The 21,206-nt window shown below is 41.7% G+C and overlaps 1 protein-coding gene across 4 annotated transcripts; it reads right to left on the bottom strand.

The window, feature by feature from the left end:
• Positions 1-1,642: 1,642 nt before the first annotated feature.
• Positions 1,643-17,756, bottom strand: LOC311627314 (membrane-spanning 4-domains subfamily A member 8-like). 4 transcript variants are annotated; one of them, XM_084893686.1, is made up of 7 exons: positions 17,168-17,756; positions 14,795-14,994; positions 10,709-10,831; positions 7,536-7,595; positions 6,422-6,541; positions 2,652-2,765; positions 1,643-2,479 (listed from the first exon to the last, which is right to left on the bottom strand). In XM_084893686.1, exons 2-7 carry the CDS (start codon positions 14,963-14,965, stop codon positions 2,375-2,377), a joined length of 693 nt encoding a protein of 230 aa, XP_084749812.1. In that variant the 5' UTR covers positions 14,966-14,994; positions 17,168-17,756; the 3' UTR covers positions 1,643-2,374. The 4 variants fall into 4 exon arrangements, with proteins under 4 accessions (XP_084749812.1, XP_084749813.1, XP_084749811.1 ...); XM_084893687.1 differs by having other exon boundaries at positions 14,795-14,991; XM_084893685.1 differs by having other exon boundaries at positions 14,795-15,014; positions 17,168-17,755.
• Between the last annotated feature and the right edge of the window lie 3,450 nt (positions 17,757-21,206).

The raw sequence follows: 21,206 nt of genomic DNA, 5'->3' as shown, positions 1-21,206 counted from the left end.
TTAGCACATTTGAATCTCATAATCTTATTTGAGGTTTGAATCTAAAGCCCCTAGAAATGAGTACATAAAATAAGAAGAGGACCAAAGGACATGCCATCCTGGGGAGCAAAGCTTGAGGCACAAGAGGCAAAAGACGAGCCATTTTAGAAGAATTAGGAAGACATGTGGAGACACTGGAGCAAAATTAAATCAAGAGTGTATTGAAGGGTCAAATCCTGTAGAGGCCAAGAAAGAAAAGAAATAGAACCAATGAGCTTGGCAACATGGGGCTGGGCGAGGGGGTATTGATGACATTGTCCTTGGAATGGGGAATGAAGGTATTGGAGAAAATAAGGTTGAGAGTAGTGTTTGCTAAGATGAAAAGAAAAAAAAAAACTGTCTTCTGACCTTAACCACATTGCTTTTCCCACCACATGTCTCTACTTCTTCAAGGAGCCGTGGACTGGCTTTCTGGAGTTTTGGTCTTGTCTGTGCTCCTAGTTGACTTGAGCTGGGAATATTTCTGCCCTCTCTAACTCAGCATTTGTATCCATAGAACTCCAAGGTCTCTTCCAGCTTTTATGTGTCATTGTTTTAAAGAGAAGGGAGATGTGCAGAGAAATGACTTGTGGGATGATGCAGAACAAACAGTTTTATTGTCTACTGGATGGAGGCTGTGAGCTATCACCCCAAGTTGATGAAGGGGCCCTTAGGGATGAGGGCCTAGTACACTGAACTAACAGAGTAGGTAGTAAGATAAGAAAGGGACCCTTTTCTAACTAACCCCATGGTGATTTCAGCAGCGCAGGTGGGAGATATCCCTCTCTGGAGAAGCACCAGGTGTGTTAGAAGATGTCTTCTCTGAGATGATGCACATGTAGGAGGTAAGACACATCTGGAGTGTCTATGTTAACTCAGAGTTCAAATAAGTCAGGAAGGAAGCTCTGAGAAGAGAGTGTAAGATCAACATGGAAGATTGGAGATCAGTGGAGGGAGAAGATGTCAAATTGGATGGGGCAGTGAGAGGCAATCTTAGAAGAAGAGAGTGCCAGACTTACTCTGACAATCCAGCCTTCTAAGGATGGTCCAAATTAGCCAGCCCCTTATGGGGAGTGCAGAGTACTAACATTGGGCTCAGCTTACAAAACAGATAGGTGGAGAGCTGGTCTAAACCAGCTTATTACTTGCTCAACCTGTCATTTTTTGCTGACTGTCATTTCCCAAGGCTGCTAAGTTCTAGAAAACGCACTGGAGGCCTTAGAATATCAGCCATTCCTTCTTAGATGATGGGCAGCCAAAGGCTCTCTAGTCAGAAAAGATGTAGGTGCAGAAAAGACAGAGCTATGAACAGCAAGCTATTGAGAGGAAACTTATTTGGTAAAATCAGAGACTAAAATACTTTTTAAGTAAAATCATATTCCATATTTAGTAATAAAAATAAGTCATTGTCAGGATGTGTAGCAAAGGAAAATTTGATGGCACCTAGAATTGAAAGATTATTTCTATAATTTGCTGGCACATAACATTTAGGGAGCCAATTGGCCATCATGGATAACAATATGTAAATGAAAGTGTGCAAATTTAGAAGACATAACCATTTCTCTTTAAATGAGTCACTATCCTTTATTTAATAAAGATACAGTAGCCTCATAACTTTGGAAGATATTTTAAGACAATGTTTATTCTTGAGTAATATTGCATTGGAGGTAACAGCATATAAAAAAACTAATAATTTTAGTGGATGACTCTCCAAAGGTCCTCTCAAAATTGTGGTTTGCTATTGGACTAAAAAACAACAATATAAAAACCACACTACCTCCTTCAATTTTCCAACAAATGCTGCTTCCTTAACTAGACTTGTCCTCTGCTTCCCCATCACTGTTAGAATAAATTATTTCCCTCTCTGATCTCTCTGCACTATCCCCATATTCTGCCTTACTTTAAAAAAAATTGCTTGCATGTTCTTCTCTTGTGAGGCAGAAGTTGCTTGAAGTCAAGGAATTGCATGTTCCATGTTTACCCTCTTTCTGCCATAAATAGTTTTGAACATATAAAATACTCAGTGCATTTTTAATCAGTGAGTGAATGATTGGGAGAATGAAGCTTGGATTGTCTAGACATTTGTTTCATTAGCTCATAAGCTCATCAGTGCACTGGATGTCCCACAGGTGGATATCCTAGGGAGGACCTCTTTACTCAAATTCACTTTAAAGTCCTGTCTCCTTTTAAATGGAGAAACATCATGATTAACCAAGCTAAGGTGAATGAAGTACAGGGTGCCGACAGTTGAACAGACATATTCCTTAGTTTGTCAGAGAAGGAAGAAGCTGAGTTTCAGAAGCCCAGAGGGAGTTCTATTTTGGTTCCAGGGAACCATGCTACTGGAACCTTTGGCTTATTTGTAGTCCCGGACGTCACTGGAATAAGATGGTGGAGAGTTCATTGGTTCTGGATTGGCCACAAGGTTTGTCACATAGACGGTTTGGAAGACCACAGTGTCCTGAAAAAGACAGGCAAAGTAGGTGCATTAATGCAAAGTATGTATGCACAAAGGCCTTTACACATTCTGAGATTCCCTGTGCACCTGCGTGGGAAGGGAAAGCCAGATGACATTATTATTCCTCATACTCTTTGGGGCATCTTTCCACCCACTGAGGATCCTACAAACTCACGTTGTTGTATGAATCGCGGACCAGTTTGCAGCCAAAGTGGGCAGATGTGCAGGCAATGCAGAACTCCAGAAGACTAAAGATGAAGAGCACGGCAGAAATAGCTATTCCAGAGACCTGGAACCAAAAGGATCATGGAGGTCATGAGTGGTGTTCTGGGAGTGTGAGGTCTGGCTCAAAGCATGGCTCTGCAATGGACCTTGGCTAGGGCTTTGAAGAAGTCCTCTAACCTGGTCTCAGCCTTGTGGAGAAAATATTTCACCAGGTTTTGTGAGGGTCAAGTGTGTTTGTAAAATAATTATTTTAACACTGTTACCTGTGTTCTAGGGAAAAGAATAGTCATTGTTTAGGGAAACACCTTGATGACTTGTTTCGGGCACAGAGCAGGAAACCTAAGGATGGGGTTTGGAGTGAGAAAGTGAATGAGTGAAACTTCTGTGTAGGAAGCAAAGAGAAATTTGGGAGAATGGACAGTCCTCAGAAAGAGCAAAGGAAGATGAATAGAGGAGAAAGATGGGACTGAGAAACATGAAGGGAAGATGGAGTCTGCAAAGAAAGGCATCTTATGAGAAAATAAGACATTACAAAGCTGGAATGTCTAGCCTCCAAAGGTTACCTCCACCACCTCTCCAAACCTTTAGAGCACATGTGTCAAACACAAGGCCCGCGGGCCAAATCCAGCCCGCCAGGCCTTGCAATGTGGCCCGCACCACGCTGTCATCACTGCACTCCGCTGTCAGCTTATGACATTGTCAGTTTATGACTGTTCAGTAAACCATTCGGCCCGCGATTTAGGCTGGATTTTAGATTTTGGCCCCTTCTCTGATTGAGTTCGACACCCCTACTTTAGAGAAAGTCAGCTACTGAAACAACCTTCCTGGCTTGTGACCATGGCATTTTGTGGAGAGAAACAATTGGAACTGTCTTTAACTTAAGAAAAATGGTCAGTAAAAGGATCCCTAAATAGAACTAATTCAGCAGTAGTCGATTTCATGTGAGTACCAGGAGTCATCTAAGCCCTTCCCTTTCTGTTCTACAACAATGCTCAGGAAAAATGGGATTTCCCACTGTATCTGGGGAGAGAGTTTAGGTAGAATCTACTTTAATCATGAAAGGACAAGAGATGAGTGATCTCAAAACCATTTGGATTCCAATTACAGGGGAGAATAAATATGAAAGTGAAAGTGCATGGCAGGTATCAAACAAATGTTGATCAATTATGATTTTTTAAAATGGCTTTGGTGATAGCTGGCTGCTCAGAGACTCCTCCTTAGCACTTTCCTTCTCTTCCCTCTCAAATTATCAAGCACCTATTAAACATCTGGTTGCTCCGAATGGCTAAGAAAGCATCCCAAGAGGCACAGTCTAGTGAGGGAGGCAGATACAGATGGAGATAGTCATAATTTAAATAAGACTTGGTAAGAGCTATAAAAGAGCCAAAAATAGTGCTTGGGAGCACAAGGGGACACAGATTCATTCTCAGCATAAGATCCAATAATGTGGGGTTGGTGTCTAGGCAAAGGGAACTGCAGTATGGTGATGCCTTAGTCAAGGAATCACAGAAGCATGGGGAGAAGGAGCCTCTACAAATGATGCTGGTCCTTTTCAAATCTGTTTTTTAACAAAATCATTGTTTTATAAAGAAAGCTTTGTAATAACAGGAAGAGGGCTGGGGGATGGATGAAAAACATGAAGGTTATTAATAAGTACAAATGGGGAATTATAAAAATAGTCCCAGGAAGGTAAATTAAAGTACAATATAGAGTATATAGTTACCTGTACATCCTTATGCTGTACATTTGAAAGTAATATAGTATTGTATGTCAACTGTAACTGAAAAATAAAATGAAAAACACCTTTTTCATGAGGAAGAAGGGTTTCTCAAGAAGCTTAAATAGTTATTGTTTGATGAGAAATAATTCAAGCTTGTTGAGACCTTGGAGCACCCCCTCCCTTGGCTCTTCTTTTGCTAAACTATGTCCAAGTCCAGCCCTCTTTCTTCTGGACTGAAGCCGGGAAGTGTGTGGGTGGCCAGAACGGAAAAGTTCCTATCAAACACTGGCAGAACTGAGATTAGAAGTCAGGTGGCAGTGGCTCCAGTCAGTGTGTTGATTGAGAAACTGGTGAAAATGACTGAGTTCTGGATGCTCAAAAGTGAAACCAGCAGGATTCCCTGAGGAGTTTCCTGGGAGGTGCAGGAAACATGATTTCACCAGGTTCTTGTCCTGAGCAAATGCATGGATGCAGTTGCCATCAACCTGGAAAAGGCAACCTGTGAGAAGGTTTGGGAAGTAAAATCTGAAGATGAGATTTGGGTAGGTTCATTTCAAGATGGTGAGTGGACAACTGAATACAAGAAACTCAAGTTTGTAAGAGATGTTTTGCAGGAAGTTATGCATTTGGAGTCATGGTCATAGAGAAAGTGTTTCAAGTCACCAGACTGGATGACACTGCCAAGGCAGGGAGTAGAGAGAGAAACAGAAGAAGATTGAGGACTGAGCATGAGAAATTGAGGTGGGGGGGGGGGGGCGGCGGAATAAGAACTAGAAAAAGGGACAGAGAAGAGAGCAACCAGTGTGGGTGAGGAACACCAGCAGCAGGGCCTGGGAGCCACTGGGAATCCACCAAAGAGGAGGAATGATTGAGGACTTTGAGCAGAGGAGGCTTTTGGAGAAGTGAGACTGAAAGTATGCCTCTAGTGGGTTTATGAGATTATGAGAGAAGAGAATTGGAGACTGTGAGGTAGACAATTGTTTTAAGGACTTTTCTACAGAGAGGGCCAGAGAAATGGGGTGGTAGCTAAAATAACTGAAAGAAGTTTGTTTTGTTTTTTTAAGATGAAAGAAACAAAAGTATATTCAGATGCTGATAGAAAAGCTGTAGCAAATAGCCCACAGTGATGTAGAAGGGAGGTGGGGATCAGGGAGAAGAGAGAAACACATGGAGAAATAACCTTGGGCAGAGAGGACAGGGCTGCTGTGCAGAGGAGACATTGGTTTTACATGAAGACTCATCTATAGCTTCAATTTCCCATCTGGTAACCAAGTGGATCCCTAGGACTTGAGATGTATTGTAAGTGTAAAATGCACACTGATTTCAAAGATGTGGCCGCCAAAATGCAAAATATTGAATTGATAGTTTTTAATACATATTACATAATGAAGTGACATTTTGGATTTATTGGGTCAAATAAATGTATTATTAAGATTAACTTTACCTGTTATTTTTTCACAGAGACTAGAAAAACTTAAGGCGTATACCAGGATTACATTACATTTCTACTTTATAGCACTGGTCTATAGCATGGGATGGCTCATTCATCTATGCATTTCTATGGCTGCTTTCACACTGTGTACTTGTAACAGATACCAGATGGCCTGCAAAACCTAAATGTTCACTCTCGTCTTCTTTTGAACACCTTTGCAGACCTCTTTGACAATGAAGATGGGCAGGAAGGTGAGCATGTGAATAAATGTACAGGTTGGTGGGTACCAGTGTATTACCTGTATAACTTCATCTAATTTTCTGAACAATATCAAAAGGTAGGTAATGTTTTATAAGCATGCAAAGTGATACTAAGGAAAGTCACATGCTTAGAGTAACAGCAATAGAGCTATAGGTACGGGACCTGAAACTCTGTTCTGATTCTGAGAACACCTCTGTTTTCTTTGGTGTTTGGTGATGAAGCTTGGTAGGGTCAGTCCTTTCCCAATGATTTCCTAAAGATAGCTCAGGTGAAGCTCAGAGGAGCATTGGTCAAGAGGGATACTTACCATACCATTGGAGCTATTGTGGATAAATAGGGAGTTGATAACTATATCTGTGATGAGGAGCAGGATTCCAACCACAGAGCAGACTGCACTGGTGATACTCAGGCCCATGCTACCTTTCAGCTGAAGAAGACACAGAGGGACAGTATGAGGGAGGAAAACAAGTGCTTCATAACGTGAACTCATGGGACCCTAGATTTGAGGCAAGTAAGGAGATATCCTGTGCAAGATAGGTCTGGTGGTAAATTAACTTTGAAAACATCTGGGTTGAACAAAGTTAAATAGGTCTTTTGTGCAGGACCTTTCAGTTTTTAACAAGGATTATGGATCCCCTAGAGAAGAACCTACTAAATAAAAATCGCTCCCAAGTTTATCTAACCATCTTCACAAAGTATCTCGTAGGATAAGTATCCCATGAATAATGTTTAGGAAACACCTGACTCGTTTATCTCATAGGAAATGGCCCAAAGATTCAGCCCGAGTGTTCTGGTATGTGACAGGTTCTGATGCTCCATGATTCTAGTCTTTGTGCAGAGAGCCATGCCCTGTAGGGATTTTAAGATAGATCTTATCTGGTGTGGGACTGGTTCAGTTTGAGGCCCCATGCCCCAGATAACCTGCTTGTGAGAGAAACAAAGGTCCTTTCTTGGTCCTGTGCTTGGGGACCACAAAGCCTTGCCCATGTTAATTCACAGAACTTGTTTGGAAAGATTCCTTTGCCTGAGCCTCCCCTGGCTTCCCTGTAGAAATGTCTGGCGCTGGGCTCTGTGTGCTGCAGGCAATCAGTGCCTGCTCTGCTGTAGGGAAGCCATGCACCTTAGGTAGTTTTTTGCCTCCTCTTGTAAGATCCTCTTAGTTAAAGTTATTATCTGTCTCTCCACACCATGAAGCTGCCCTTCCTTCCACCGAATCTTCTGGACTCTTTCCCATTTGTGACTCTGTTCAGGTTCATGTGGTCTTGTTAAGTGAGTATGAGTGAACATACATTCAGTGCCCTGTATCTGGTTATTAGTAGGTGCAAGGATGAAGGAGGCATTGTGTGTGACCTTCTTTCCCTTGTTGTGTGTCTCTCCTAAGAGTCCATGATTCAGAGAGCCTGCCTCAGGATGTGACTTACCAGGCAAGAAGATCTTGGTAGCTCTTCTGATGCCACTGACAGGGATCCTGAAATGATGAACTGGCACAGAGGAGAGGGAGTTTATAAAGAGGTCAGAGGTCAGGGCCCCACCTTCAGGTGTCCATGCTTCTGGTCACATACGTATTCTCTCACACATGCTAGGATCCTCTGCTGGGATATCTTACTCAACTTGGGAAAAATTAATTAATTAATTAATTAATAAAGGAGGGAAGGAAGGAAGGAAAAAAGGAAGGAAGGAATGGAAAAAGAAAGGAAAGAAGGGAGAAAGGGCTATTTTGCACCACTAGACAGGGCAGTGAATTGGGATAAATATATATTTTAGAATCCAGTATACCAGTTTTTAAACTCTAACTTGAAACTCATGTGATCTTGGGTAAGCTATTAATTTCTCTAAGTGTATAGTTCTTATTCAAAAAATGGGAAAAACTATGTATCTTCTTAAGTGTTATTATCATGAGATAATTTGTCGCTTGCATCTAACATTTAGATCCTGTACAGAGTAGATCCTATACATCAAGCATGTCAAACTCACAGCCCATGGGCTGCATGAGGCCCACAATGAATACTTTTGTGCCCAGACAATATAATGGTATGTAAGAACCATTTTAATAAAATTTTTGTAACTTAATTTTTATATTTTATTATACATAATTATTAATAACAAACTAGAATGTTTGCTAATGAATGATTACCATAATTGTATTGCATTCATTTTTTTTTATGCACCTTATGCATGGGCATACTGTTTCTCTCCACTAATACTAGCAGCAAATATTTTAGCAGCTGATGAAAACTTACTCTAGCCACCTGTGCCTTCTAAGAGGAATGACATTTTTCTTTTGAGTGGGAAAATTAGTCCCAATCTTCTGTCCTTCTATTTCTACAGATTTGACGAGTAAGGAAGGAAACAGTAGGCTGGACTTCTGGTGTCCCTGCTGGTCCCTTTGAGATGCCTAAGGAGAGGGCCTTTGGTTTGGAGGAGGATCATATGACCTTTAGGAAATAGATAGTCCTGAAGTCAAGAAGGCAACAAAGAGCAAAAGTGCCCTGTAGGAAAAAGGGAGGATGAAGTCATGAGGGCTTATGGGACCTGAGCAGCCTGGTGGAAGGTTAGATGGCCAGCAAGGCCTTTGAGATGTCTTAGGAGAATCTAACACTCAATAGGAACTGTTTTGTGACTGTGTTTTCTCCATTTCCCCAAACTTCACAGAAATCTGTTATACACACAGGTGTCTGTGGTTAGCTGAGTTCCAAGTCTGGGTCTGTGCAGAACCGAGAGAGGATTTAGGCCTCGGAGGATGAGACACAAATGGGAACAAGAGAGAGCAGGTGCTCAGACAAAAATGCTCCCCAGAATCTAAGCCCTGCCATTTTGCAGATGCTGTGTGTATGAGGTTGGGGAACAACTCTAGGCTATTTATTTAAATTGCATTGTATATGTTGACATGGTTGATGTCCAGGTTACTCTGGAGTTTTTCTATTTGTGAGAAAAGTTGCATTGGGTTATAGATATGTGAATTGAGAGAAAAACTGTTATAGCAAGGAGAAAAGAAGATGGTTGGTGAGAAAGGGATTGGAGTGTGTGTGTGTGTGTGTGTGTGTGTAGGAGGGAAGACACTAAGGAAAATGGAAAAGGATCATAAAGGCAGTTCATTTGAGAAGAGAACAGATCTGTTGTTCTTAACCTTTTATAGGATTCTAGGTCACCTAGAATGTGATAAAAATGGTGGGCTTTTCCAGAAAAAAACAAACAAACAAACACAAAAACATGTAATATACCAAATATTTTGCAAAATGGTGGAATTTGGGCCCATTAGGGATCTGCAGACTGATTAAGTCCCTACTGCTTCATGACTGTTCTGTGCCTGGGCAGCCACTCTTAACCCCTGGTGGAAATGTTTTTCTCCTGGCGCTCCAGCTGTGGGCCTGATTTGAACAACATATGGGCACTGGGCTAAAGAACTATGAAAAGGTTTCCTTACCTCTGAGGCAGGCTAATTAGAAAGCTGCTTACTCAGGGGCAATGGCACCTTGCAGGCTGTCACTTGTTATTACCTGGATTTTATCTCCTCATAATTCATCTTTTGAAGTCCAAACCCCCAGGACCTCCAAATGTGACTGTATAGTTTTATTCCAGATTCACTATAGTTGGACTTCTGATTTTTTTGACTTTACAATTGTGTGAAAGCCATATGCCTTCAGTAGAAACTGTACTTTGGTTTTTGAACTTTTATCTTTCCCAGGTGAGCGACATTAGTAAGGTACTCTCTGGTAATGCTGGACAGAAGCAGCCAGCCTGAACTCCCTGTCAGCCATGCAATCATGAGGATAAACCACCCATTCTCTGTAGTGAAGTATCTATTTAATGCACTTTTCTTAAAATATATTTTTACTAATTATAGAAAGAAAGGGAGAGGGAGAGAGAGATAGAAACACCAGTGATGAGAGAGAATCATTGATTGGCTGCTTCCTGCATGCCCAACCTTGGGGATCGAGCCCTAAACCCAGGCAACATGTCCTTGACCAGAATTGAATCTGAGACCTTTAAGTCAGCAGGCCAACACTCTACCCACTGAACCAAACCAGCTAGGGCAGACTCAGGATATTTTCAATTTATGATGGGTTATTGAAATATAATTCCATCATAAGCTGAAGAGCATCTATATTTGAAAATAGGGCCTTTAAAGAAGTGATTAAAGTTAAATGAGGTCATATGGGTGGGCCCTAATCCAATATTATAACCGGTGTTCTTATAAGAAGAGATATGAGGATACAGACACACACAAAGGGTAAACCAGGTGAAGTCACAAGGAAGAAGATAGTCATCTACCCATCAAGGAGAAAGGCCTTGGGAGAAAAAAACCCTGCACACACCTTGATCTTGGACTTCCAGCATCCAGAACTATGAATTAATAAATATCTGTTGTTTTGCCACCCTGTCCGTGGCTTCCCAAGAGGGCTAATATTTCTGTGAATGAGGCCTGAGCTGGTTTCACAGCCCACATGCTCTGTTGAGGTGGGCTAATTAGAAAGAAGCCCAGGTACTCTATTGGCTGGAAATTTTCTGCAGCAAAATACACCACTTGCCAAGGTGGAACTGAGTATGTTGGCACTTTCTGAAACTCACTTGCAGGGCAACTGACATTACTTACCAAGATGCCTCCCCAGAAGGGATAGCCTCCATAGAATGAGACAGATATGAAGGTCCCAGGCAGGAACGTCCCAAGGATGATGCCCAGGCCAATGTGTATCAGGCCGATCAAGATCTGGATGGCCTGTCAGGAAAGCCAGAGCTGAGACCTTTGTTTCTTAGGCCAGATCTCAAAGAAAATAACCACTTATATTTTGGTGTATAACCTTCGATTAGTTTTTAAATATATACACTGATAATACAAAATGAATGCATATTTAACTTAATATTTCATTATTAATACCTCCCCATGGTATTAAATATTCTCTGAATATATGTTTTTTTAAGGATTGCCCAGATATATTGGGCAGGTATAATATGTTTCCGTGTTATAAACAACACTGCAATGAACATCATGTTAGAGATAACTCTTTGTGCTCATCTTTTATTTCTTTGGAATATTGTTTTGGATTTGATTGGGTCTTCTCTCCCTCATCAAATTAATATATGGCTAAGCAACTGTTTAACTGTCCAACAGGTAGCTATCACCTGCACTGATCCACAAAGGGGGAAGACCCTTGCTGAAACTGGTTTGGCTCAGTGGATAGAGCGTCAGCCTGTGGACTGAAAGGTTTTGGGTTTGATTCCCATCAAGGGCATGTACCTTGGTTGAGGGCACATCCCCAGTAAGCTGTGTGCAAGAGGCAGCTTATCGATGATTCTCATTGATGTTTCTAACTCTCTATCCCTCTCTCTTCCTCTCTGTAAAAAATCAATAAAATATATTTTTAAAACAAAACAAAAAAACAAACAAACAAAAAAAAAAAAACAAAACAAAGGGGGAAGACCCTTAACACTTAATGACTTGGCAGCTACAGTTCTCCCGTGATGCACCCTGGAACCATAGAGGAGGGAGCCCAATTCTGGGGGTGTATCACTTGAGAACTGCCCTCTGGCCATACAGAACCCTTTGGAGAGCTGGTTTTGGCCCAATCCCCACAGGCCAGGCAGAGGGACCCCATCTGCTGGAGGGACCCTGTTCACTCCCTTTGAGCATCTGCACGGCCCCAGGTGTGGCTGGCCAGGAAGGAATCACTGGGGGTTTGCTCCAGGGCATGTCTGGCCCATCTCGCCCAGTGCCACCCCACCAGACACCTTCTAATTAATTTCCTTTCAATGTGCATGAATCCATGCACCAGGGCACTGGTATAAATATATATATATTTGTTAATCTTTACATGAGGATATTTTTTGCATTGATTTTTAAAGAGAGCAGAAGGGAGGGACTGTGGGAGAGAGAGTGGCAGAGAGAGAGAGACCAAAATACTGATGTGCAAGAAACACATCAATTGGTTGCCTCTCACACATGATAGCACCAGGACTGGGTATTGGACCTGCAACCTAGATATGTGCCCTTGACTAGTAATCAAACTTATGACCCTTTGGTGCACAGGTTGACATTCTAACAACTTAGCAATTCTAACCAGGGCTCAAATTAATATTTTGAAGTTCAACCTCCAGTGCCTCAGAATAGGATCCCATTTAAAATATGGTTGCTGTTAATATGCTGTAAATGTAGTTAGGTAATACGAGGTATACTGGAATAGGTGGCCCCTATATGACTGCTATTTTTTCAAAGGAATGCCATGTAAAGAGAAACATGTGCAACCAGGAGAATGCCAAGATGGGAGTTTTGCTGCCACAAGCCAAGGACCTACCAGAAGCTAGGAGACTGGCCTGGAACAGATCTACCCCTAGAGCCTTCAGAGGGAGCATGGCCCTATGGATACCTTGAGTACAAACGTATGAACTGAGACAGTAAATTCCTTGTGTTTTAAGCCACCCCACTAGTAGTACTTTATGACAGCTTTATGGAACATATGTATTCTAGCCCAAATATACAAATATATATACGCACAAACACACACACACACACACACACACACACGTACTTGTGTGTGTGTGTGTGTGTGTGTGTGTGTGTGTATTTGTATATGTGGACATAGCACAAACATGACAGAGAATACAAATATATTATTTCATTAAATTTTCACAAATGGTAGCAAATTATATGAAATGTCTGCCCCCAATAATTTTTCTCAATAATGATATAACATATAATTACACAAGAAGCCAAGGAGTTTTATTTGTATCTAAAAAACATATTTTGTATTTAAAAATATGTTGTTATTGATTTTAGAGAGAGAGAGGAAGGAAGAGGGAGAGAGAGAGAGAAAAAAAAAACATTGATGAGAAAGAAACATTGAAGTGTGCCTTCTGTACAATTCCTACTGGAGATGACGTCTGCCACTGGGCATGTGCCCTGACTGGGAATAGAGCTGGCAACCTCTGAATACATGGTATGATGGTAAAACAACGGAGCCACACCAACAAGGGCAAAGAGCCTTCTTTGTATAGCTCCATCACATTTCATTCTTTAGACATATATAGGTTTCGCTGGAATTATATTGATGAATTCTATGGTTGTTTCCATTCTTTTCCTATTGTAACAGGATATAGGGTATAAAAAAAATCTCACATCTAATTGATTAATCGAGGATTAAAAGTAAGAATATACTAATAAAACTTACAGTCTAAAATATTAATAATTTCATATTTATGCATGTTACAGGCAGAAGCAGTTTCAGGTTCCCTTTTCACTGGCCTCTACCATAAATCTGTAGTAGATGGCGATGGCTCACCAGGCCTGTAACATCCTGATGCCAGAAATAAAACCCACAGAGAGAGCAAAAAAACCCACAAAACACCAGTTGCTGACAGACATGAAAAAAGTCATCGAATCCACGAGATAGCTGAAATGTGAAACTAATGTCATCAAAATGCCTTAATACCCTTCTTTCCACAATCCCTCTAGAAAAGCCTTTTGTCTATCCTGAGACATTTAGATGGTTGTTAAGGCATGAGCCTGACGCCTTCTCAGGTAGTCACCACCTAAATAAATCACTTTCCTTCCATCAACAACAGTGTCCTGTGTTTGGCTTCATAGCAACAAACAAAAGAAACTGAATCATTTGGACCATTTTCACTATCACAAATCACGCTGTAATAAATAACCTCATACATGTCATATATCTTATGTAAACAGGCATGTTTGCAGGACAAGTCTCAGAAATGGAATTATGTATTTTAAAATTTGGAAGATACAGAAAGCCCTCCATACAGGTTGTATCCACTGACATTACTATGGAGGTGAAGCTAGAATTTGAACCCAGGCAGCCTGAATCAGAATTAATGCCTGTATTACCCTAGCTAGTATGGTCAGTGGGTAGAGCATTGGCCTGAAGACCAAAGGGTCCCGGATTCAATTCTGGTCAAGGGCACATACCTCAGTTGCATGCTCCTCATAAATATGGAGCCCAGGCCCAGGTCCTGGTCTGGGTGCATTCAGGAGGCAGCCAATCAATATGTTTCTCTCACATCATTGTTTCTCTCTGCCTTTTTCTCTCTCTAAAATAGGGGTGTCGAACTCAATCAGAGAAGGGGCCAAAATCTAAAATCCAGCCTAAATCGAGGGCCGAATGGTTTACTGAACAGTCATAAACTGACAATGTCATAAACTGACAGCGGAGTGCAGTGATGACAGCGCGGTGCGGGCCACATTGCAAGGCCTGGTGGGCTGGATTTGGCCCGCAGGCCTTGTGTTTGACATATGTGCTCTAAAAAACCAATGGAGAAATAGCCTCAGGTGAGGATTAACAACAACAACAACAAAAAGAATCCATTCACCCAAGCAATGAAATGGGCTTTCCCCTGTTCCACCCAGCTCATTGAATCCACCTTCAGGTTCACTGGACCCACCTTCTATCAGAGAACACATGGGTCAACATGGATTCTAGCAACAGAAGCAGCATTCCAATTTACTGCTTCTTTGTTGCTTTTCTCTCTCTTTCCTAAAATGCCCAGGATAGATAATACAAGGTCCCACCCAGAGGCCCTGGTCATGCTCAGAGTTAATAGAGCTGAGTTTGGCAAGGCTGGATCAGCTCCAGCCCCACCTGATGGATTTGGAGATTCTGTGTTTCCAAACCTCCTCCCACCCCTGACTCCAGCCATGTGGCCAGTGCTCACAGTGTGAAACTTCACTTACCCCTAAAACTTTGGCTTCTTTAAAGGATCTCTGGGCTGGTTGCATAGACACAGTCGGCTCCAAACCAGGTGGGTTCCCAGAAATTTGGTGGACTTGGGGCTGGGTGAGTGGATGCAGGGGCACCTGAGACATGCTTTCGGGGATCACAGGATGCCGGTTGTGGGGTGCCATCACAAACACAGAATTGGCTGTGGGGCCTGCTGAAGTCATCAGATTCATGCTGTTAAGGTATAAATGCAGTAGAGTAGTCCCTTACGTGTGCACTAATGTTTACATTGGAAAAGGACTTCCGTTTTCATTAACTCATTTGAGCATCAAAACCCCCTATGAGGTTATTGATAGCAGTTAGAAGACACATATGCAGTCAGTGCTTTACAAACACATCTCCTTGATTCCTCTCACCTGGACAGTTTTCTAGGTGAGAAAACCGAGGCCCAAAGTGGCTAAGAACTTCAGAAGGCAGGGCTGTGCTATTTTCACTTTAATGAGTATCTCTCATTGTGCTTAGCAGGTGCTTTGCACATAGTGGTACTTCAACATTGCAGAGCTAGAGAGTCTCCTAATGAACAGTGTGTCTAATTAGCTCAATTTCTAAAAAAGAAAACTGAGGCTGGGAGCAGGGAAATGAATTCCCAGTCATGTAAATATTCATTAAATAAAGATCTTAATACTTCAAAAAAGCCCATTGCCAGAACTGATTATATTCACTGGGAGTTTCATATTGCTCAATGTTCTAGGTCAGTGATAGGCAAACTCATTAGTAAATAGAGCTAAATATCAACGGTACAACGATTGAAATTTCTTTTGAGAGCCAAATATTTTAAACTTAAACTTCTTCTAATGCCACTTCTTCAAAATAGACTTGCCCAGTCCGTGGTATTTTATGGAAGAACCACACTCAAGGGGCCAAAGAGCCGTATGTGGCTCGTGAGCCCCAGTTTGCCGACCACGGTTCTAGGTCATTTGTAAATTGTGGTTTCATTTAAAAAAAATGTATTTTATTGTTGTTGTTTTTTTACAGAGAGGAAGGGAGAACGATAGTTAGAAACATCAATCAGCTGCCTCCTGCACAGCCCCCACTGGGAATGTGCCAGCAACCAAGGTACATGCCCTTGACCGGAATCAAACCTAGGACCTTTCAGTCCACAGGCCAATGCTCTATCCACTGAGCCAAACCTGTCTTTGGCTCTAGTTTCATTTTTAAATTTTACTTTTCTTCCTCTCTCTCTCTCTCTCTCTCTCTCTCTCTCTCTCTCTCTCTCTCTCTCTCTTTCTTTCCTCCTTCCTTCCTTCCTTCCTTTCTTCCTAAGAGACACAAAGTAAGTTAAATTTATTTTGCTTATTCTACTATGTATTCATTTAATTCAGAATGCTCATATTTTATGCAGAAAATTTAGAGAAAAAGTTAAAGTGAATAGTAATAACATATCAGGAAGCATGTTATTACCTTAGGTAAAGGTGATGACTCACAGAATTCCATAAAGGTAGCATAACAAATACATTTGATGACAGAAATACTCAAGAATTCGGTACCTCTGCTGATTGGCCATGTTGGTAGGGCTCTCAGCTCTAGAACATTCTAAAATGACTTACCATGCAGACCTGAGTCTCCCACCTGAGAGAGTACATTCATTTTATGAGATGGGATTTATAATCTATTTTCCAATTCTTCAGACACTACTTGCATTTTCTCCCCAATGCCATAAACTGATATACATATATTTACCTAAATACCACCATGCATGTCCCTTCTATAAGGTTCTAAGATCCTAAACAACAGTGATAATATTTACTAGTTATAGCAGCTACCCCTGAGTATCTGATAAGTAACTTGGTGTCATGTCACTTTCACTGTAATTTGTTTTTAAGCTGCTCTCACAGATCTTTATAGACATGGTCTCTGATTTCATAATAACTCTGTAAGGGAGATATATAGTACTACTCTTGTTTTATAGAGATGGTAACTAAAGATAAATAAGTTTTATTATTTCCAATTTAGGATCCAATGACACAGATTTTGAACAATCTCTCTGGCTGCAAAGTCTTCATGATTTTTCTTAAAGGAGAGCACTTTGTATTGGGAATTACAAATTTTGCAGCTTCAAACAGAATTCATTTATTAGCTCCTGTCTGTGAAGGTCAGAAGTCTGGCATGGCTAGGGGTCCCTGATCAGGGTATGATAAGGTTGAAAACAGAGTGCCTAACCTGACTAAATTCTTTTCCTTCCTCTTTTTTTGGAGGGCTCCCTCAAAAGCTAGTACAATAAACCCTGCCATGGGCTCCTCCTCACACCCACAGTTATCATTTGGCAGGAAGACCTTATCAGCATGCCTGAGCTGCCCATAGAAACCCTTAGATTGAGTCATACTCACTTTGTTCTGTCAGTGGCTAAGTCTCCTTGCTTCTCTTCCCCAGGGCTTGCTGTAGGCAACTTGTTTTCCGGGAAAGAACAAATGCACCAGGTTCATATATTTAGAAAGATTCAAAACAAAGTCCTTCTCCTAGGGGCAGGGCAGGTTACGAACTGCCAGGAGCTCAGCTTCCTCACCCACATATACTTCCTATAATTGACAAGGAACCAATCAAATGCTGTCCAATTGGGTAAGTGTATACTGGTATCTGTGTGGAGAAAAAAGGGTTGTGCTTCTATTGGGCAATCAGGGTTACTGTATTTAGCTCCTCAAAGGCCCATTGTTCCACTTTGGTCCAGTTCAGTGGCTGCGTCTCCCCAGTATGTGTTCCTTCCTAGGTCCACAGTCCTTTATGATGTCCAAGGAAAATAGGCAGTTTGTCTGGTGGCTCCTTGGACTGATATCTTCTTAGAGGTCCCATCGGCTCTGTCAAGACTGAATAGACTGCCCCAGTATCCACCAGGAAACTAATAGGTTTGCCCTCTACTTGTAAGGTTACCCTTGGGGCTTAATTGAAAGGAGCCCCGGTCCTGTCGGTCTTCTTCCTCTAAGTTAAAAAACCCTTGGAGTCTAAGTCTCCCTTTCTTTCAGACTGTCTCTGTCTTGGAGTCTAAGTCTCCCTTTCTTTCAGACTGTCTCTGTCTTGGAGTCTAAGTCTCCCTTTCTTTCAGACTGTCTCTGTCTTGGAGTCTAAGTCTCCCTTTCTTTCAGACCGGCCTCACCTTCTGTCTCTCTCCCTCTCTAATCTCTGTCCCTTCCTGTCTCTTGCTCATGTCTCTCTCCCTCCCTCATACATATACTTATACTCATGCACCCATATCACTTTCTCTCCCAATCTTTGTTTCTGTTTTTGTCTAAATTCTTTCCTCTCGGACTCCCAGAGTCTCTCTTAAGTTTCTGTTTCGTTTTTGTTTGTTTGTTTTTCCTCTCTCCCTCTCTGTCTCTCTAGACCTCCACTTCTGCTGTTTCTTTCTCATCACATGTACAACCTTCACAAAAACCTTTCCTATTTTATATTAGCCTTTAAACCTTCTTTCTATGTCCTTCAAAAATGCATAACAATGCCTTAAATCTCCTATTATTTTAAAATATTTAGAAAAGGCAGAGGGAAGAGGGTGTAGGCCCAGCACCCTGTTACCAGGCTCCAGCTGCTTGAAATTTAAAATGCCACATTTTTCCTACAGATACAGATCTCAGATTCTGATAGGCCTGAAAAGGGGAATGGGAGAATTTCTAACTGTGCCTTTAAGCTCCCTCACAGAACACGGTGAAAAGTGTCCAAGCAGTCACCCGGGGGTTTTGGGGTTTCATTGGGGTGCAGGGGGTCACAAAGGAATTTCTCTCCTGGCCACTGCTCATTGCTGCCTCCAGCTACTCTAAACAACCCCTGGGGGGGATGGACACCAGATGGGCGGAGGCAGGGAGCATGCGGGTCCCAGTTGGCGAAGGAGGTGCTTCCACCCAGAGGCGTTTTTATCTGGCAGTCCACTCTGTTCCCACTGGGAAAAAACGCTTGCCTCCTGCTAGCAAAGGTGCTGTAGGGGAACTGGTGACCCCCACACTGTAATCAGACTCTCTGAACTTTCTGAAAAGCTCCTCTGTGTGTGTTTCCATTAATATTACTGATTTTAAAACTATAACTTAAGAGTTGACACACACACACAAGGACTAAGTTGCCCTCAAAATATTTTCCTTTTCTTCTAAAGATTTTATAATGTACTGTAATCATTAATTATATCAAACTTAAATTGATCAATTGAAACAAACAGTTCCTCCACCACTGATCAAGACTGGGTGGTGGCAGAAATAAGATTCATTTAGTTTTTGTGTTGTTTTGTTTTTGAGCTTGCTGGGCAGACTTGGCAACTTTGCCAGCTCAAGCTTCCTTCTTGTAAATAGTTAACTTTAGAATTTGGTCTCTGCTTTTAACTTTTTGTGCCACAATTGTTATAATTTCATACCTTTAAATTAATAAACATATAAATCTTGTTAGGTGGGCCGATTCCCCTCTGACAGAAAGCAAAGCACCCCTGGGAAAAAGGAATCTCAGTGGCCATTTAGGGCGGTTTGCTAGCCGTCAGAGCACTCAGCTTTAAACAAATGAAAGGTTTCTTTCTTTTTCTTTTTTACAGATTTTCATACTTATATGAACAAATAATTATACCCAAGCAGACAAACAAAATATCAAACAAATGTCTGTACTTATACCCTTTCAGTAAACAAGTACTATTACAGTGTTTCAGCAAAACAGAAATGGCACTCATGTTGGACAAAGGAAACAAGATCAATACTCTAGGAACTGTGAGGGGAAAGTTATCCTACAGACCGGCGTTGACCTGGGAAAAAGAGTGGTTAATTCAAAAGCATTAACATCAGAGCCCTAGTCGTCCGCCCGTTTCTTGAAGTCCTGAAATTTTTCCAAAAAACACTGTAGAGGGGAACACCGAGATACTGACAGACCTTGACCCATTTTGACAGAGACCAAAACACAAAACACAAAACAAATATGCCTGACACAAACATGACAAAACACGACAACCAGTCTGGACACCTGGGGCCGAGGACACATACCATCGTGTCCTCTGGCCAGAGCCTGGAGGTTAAACTGCATCCAGCCCTCCAAGGACTCTTACCCTTTTGAGATATCAACCTGGGCACCTTATCTCCTGAGACCAGTCTCCCCGATTTCAATAAATCCTTGTGGCTTCTGTCTCTGGCTAAGGTCCCCGAAAGGATGGAGAGCCTCCTGCCCCTTCTGGGGGGTCCCTCTCTCCTCCTGCTGGAGGGAGAGCCTGGAATTTAGAGATTATTCCTATAATCTGATGGCACATAACCTTTAGGGAGCCAATTTGCCATCGTGAATAACAATATTTAAATTGAATGTGTACAAATCTAGAAGTTATAGATTCAGCTATTTCTCTTTGAATGAGTTCCTATCCTTTGGTAAATAAAAGATATAATTGCCTCATCACTTTGGAAGATATCTTAAGACAATATTTGTTCTTGAGTACTATTGCATCAATAACAACAGCATATAAAAAGCCTAATAATTTTAGAGGATGAACTCTCTTCAAAGGTCTCAAAATTGTAGTTTATTACACTAAACACAACTTAGAAACCACACTTTCAGAATTGTGGTGCTGTGGGAACTCTATTTAGAGTACTCTGGATATTCAAGACCAATCTGAGCAAGGGAACCCTAATCTGGATGCTCAAAGCCAATCTGTGTAAGGACACAGCAATCTTACTGTGTACACTTTACAGGCATGCCTATCAATAGTCCAAGTACTGAGGTCACTATTTGGCAAGAAGCCGCTTTTGTCTAAGTTAGTATTAAAGTATGTTACTGACCGGCCAGTGAGAGGTTGCCTTGTCAGACTTGTGTGATAGCTCCCATGTTTCTAAGCTACTTTTATGCATGGGGACTACTTGTCTACAAGGGCTGCCTTGTGCAGCTACTTGGTCAGGCTACTTTGTTAGTAATGGCTCCTGTGTTTACTACTCTATTAGCAAGGGCTGCTTTGTGTTTAATATTGTTTTAGCAAGGACTACTTTGTGGACTGTCTTGCTAGCAATGACTATTTAGTCTACAGTAAAGACTTCTTTTTAAAAAAATATACTTTATTGATTTTTTACAGAGAGTAAGAGAGAGGGATAGAGAGTTAGAAACATTGATGAAAGAGAGTCATCGATCAGCAGCCTCTTGCACACCCCCTACTGGGGATGTGCCCACAACCAAGGTACATGCCCTTGGACCTGGGACCTTTCAGTCCGAAGGCCTACGCTCTATCCACTGAGCCAAACCAGTTTTGGCTACAATAAAGATTTCTAATATGCCTGTGATTGCTCATATTGTCTTCCCTAATACCTAACACCTATCAAGGTCCAGTTCCTGGCAGAGGAACTGAGACCCCACTCTTAGCATAGCTGAGCAGAATCAAGGAAGAACTTACTCCAACAATTGGCACAGCAAGCAGGATTAAGGAGTAAGTACCTCCCA

This window comes from Pipistrellus hanaki (assembly GCF_964339955.1).
Source record: "Pipistrellus hanaki genome assembly, chromosome: 9".
NCBI classification, from domain to species: Eukaryota; Metazoa; Chordata; class Mammalia; order Chiroptera; family Vespertilionidae; genus Pipistrellus; species Pipistrellus hanaki.
The sequence above is the reverse complement of the archived record's forward strand: the minus strand, read 5'-3'. Positions and strand labels throughout refer to the sequence as shown.

Coding starts and splice junctions, on each gene's coding strand:
- LOC311627314 (XM_084893685.1), bottom strand. CDS start 15,013: ATGAATCTGATGACTTCAGCAGGCCCCACAGCCAATTCTGTGTTTGTG. Junction 10,832..14,794: donor AAGAAGCCAAAGTTTTAGGG/GTAAGTGAAGTT, acceptor CTTTCCTGACAG/GCCATCCAGATCTTGATCGG. Junction 6,542..7,535: donor TACCAAGATCTTCTTGCCTG/GTAAGTCACATC, acceptor TGTCTTCTTCAG/CTGAAAGGTAGCATGGGCCT.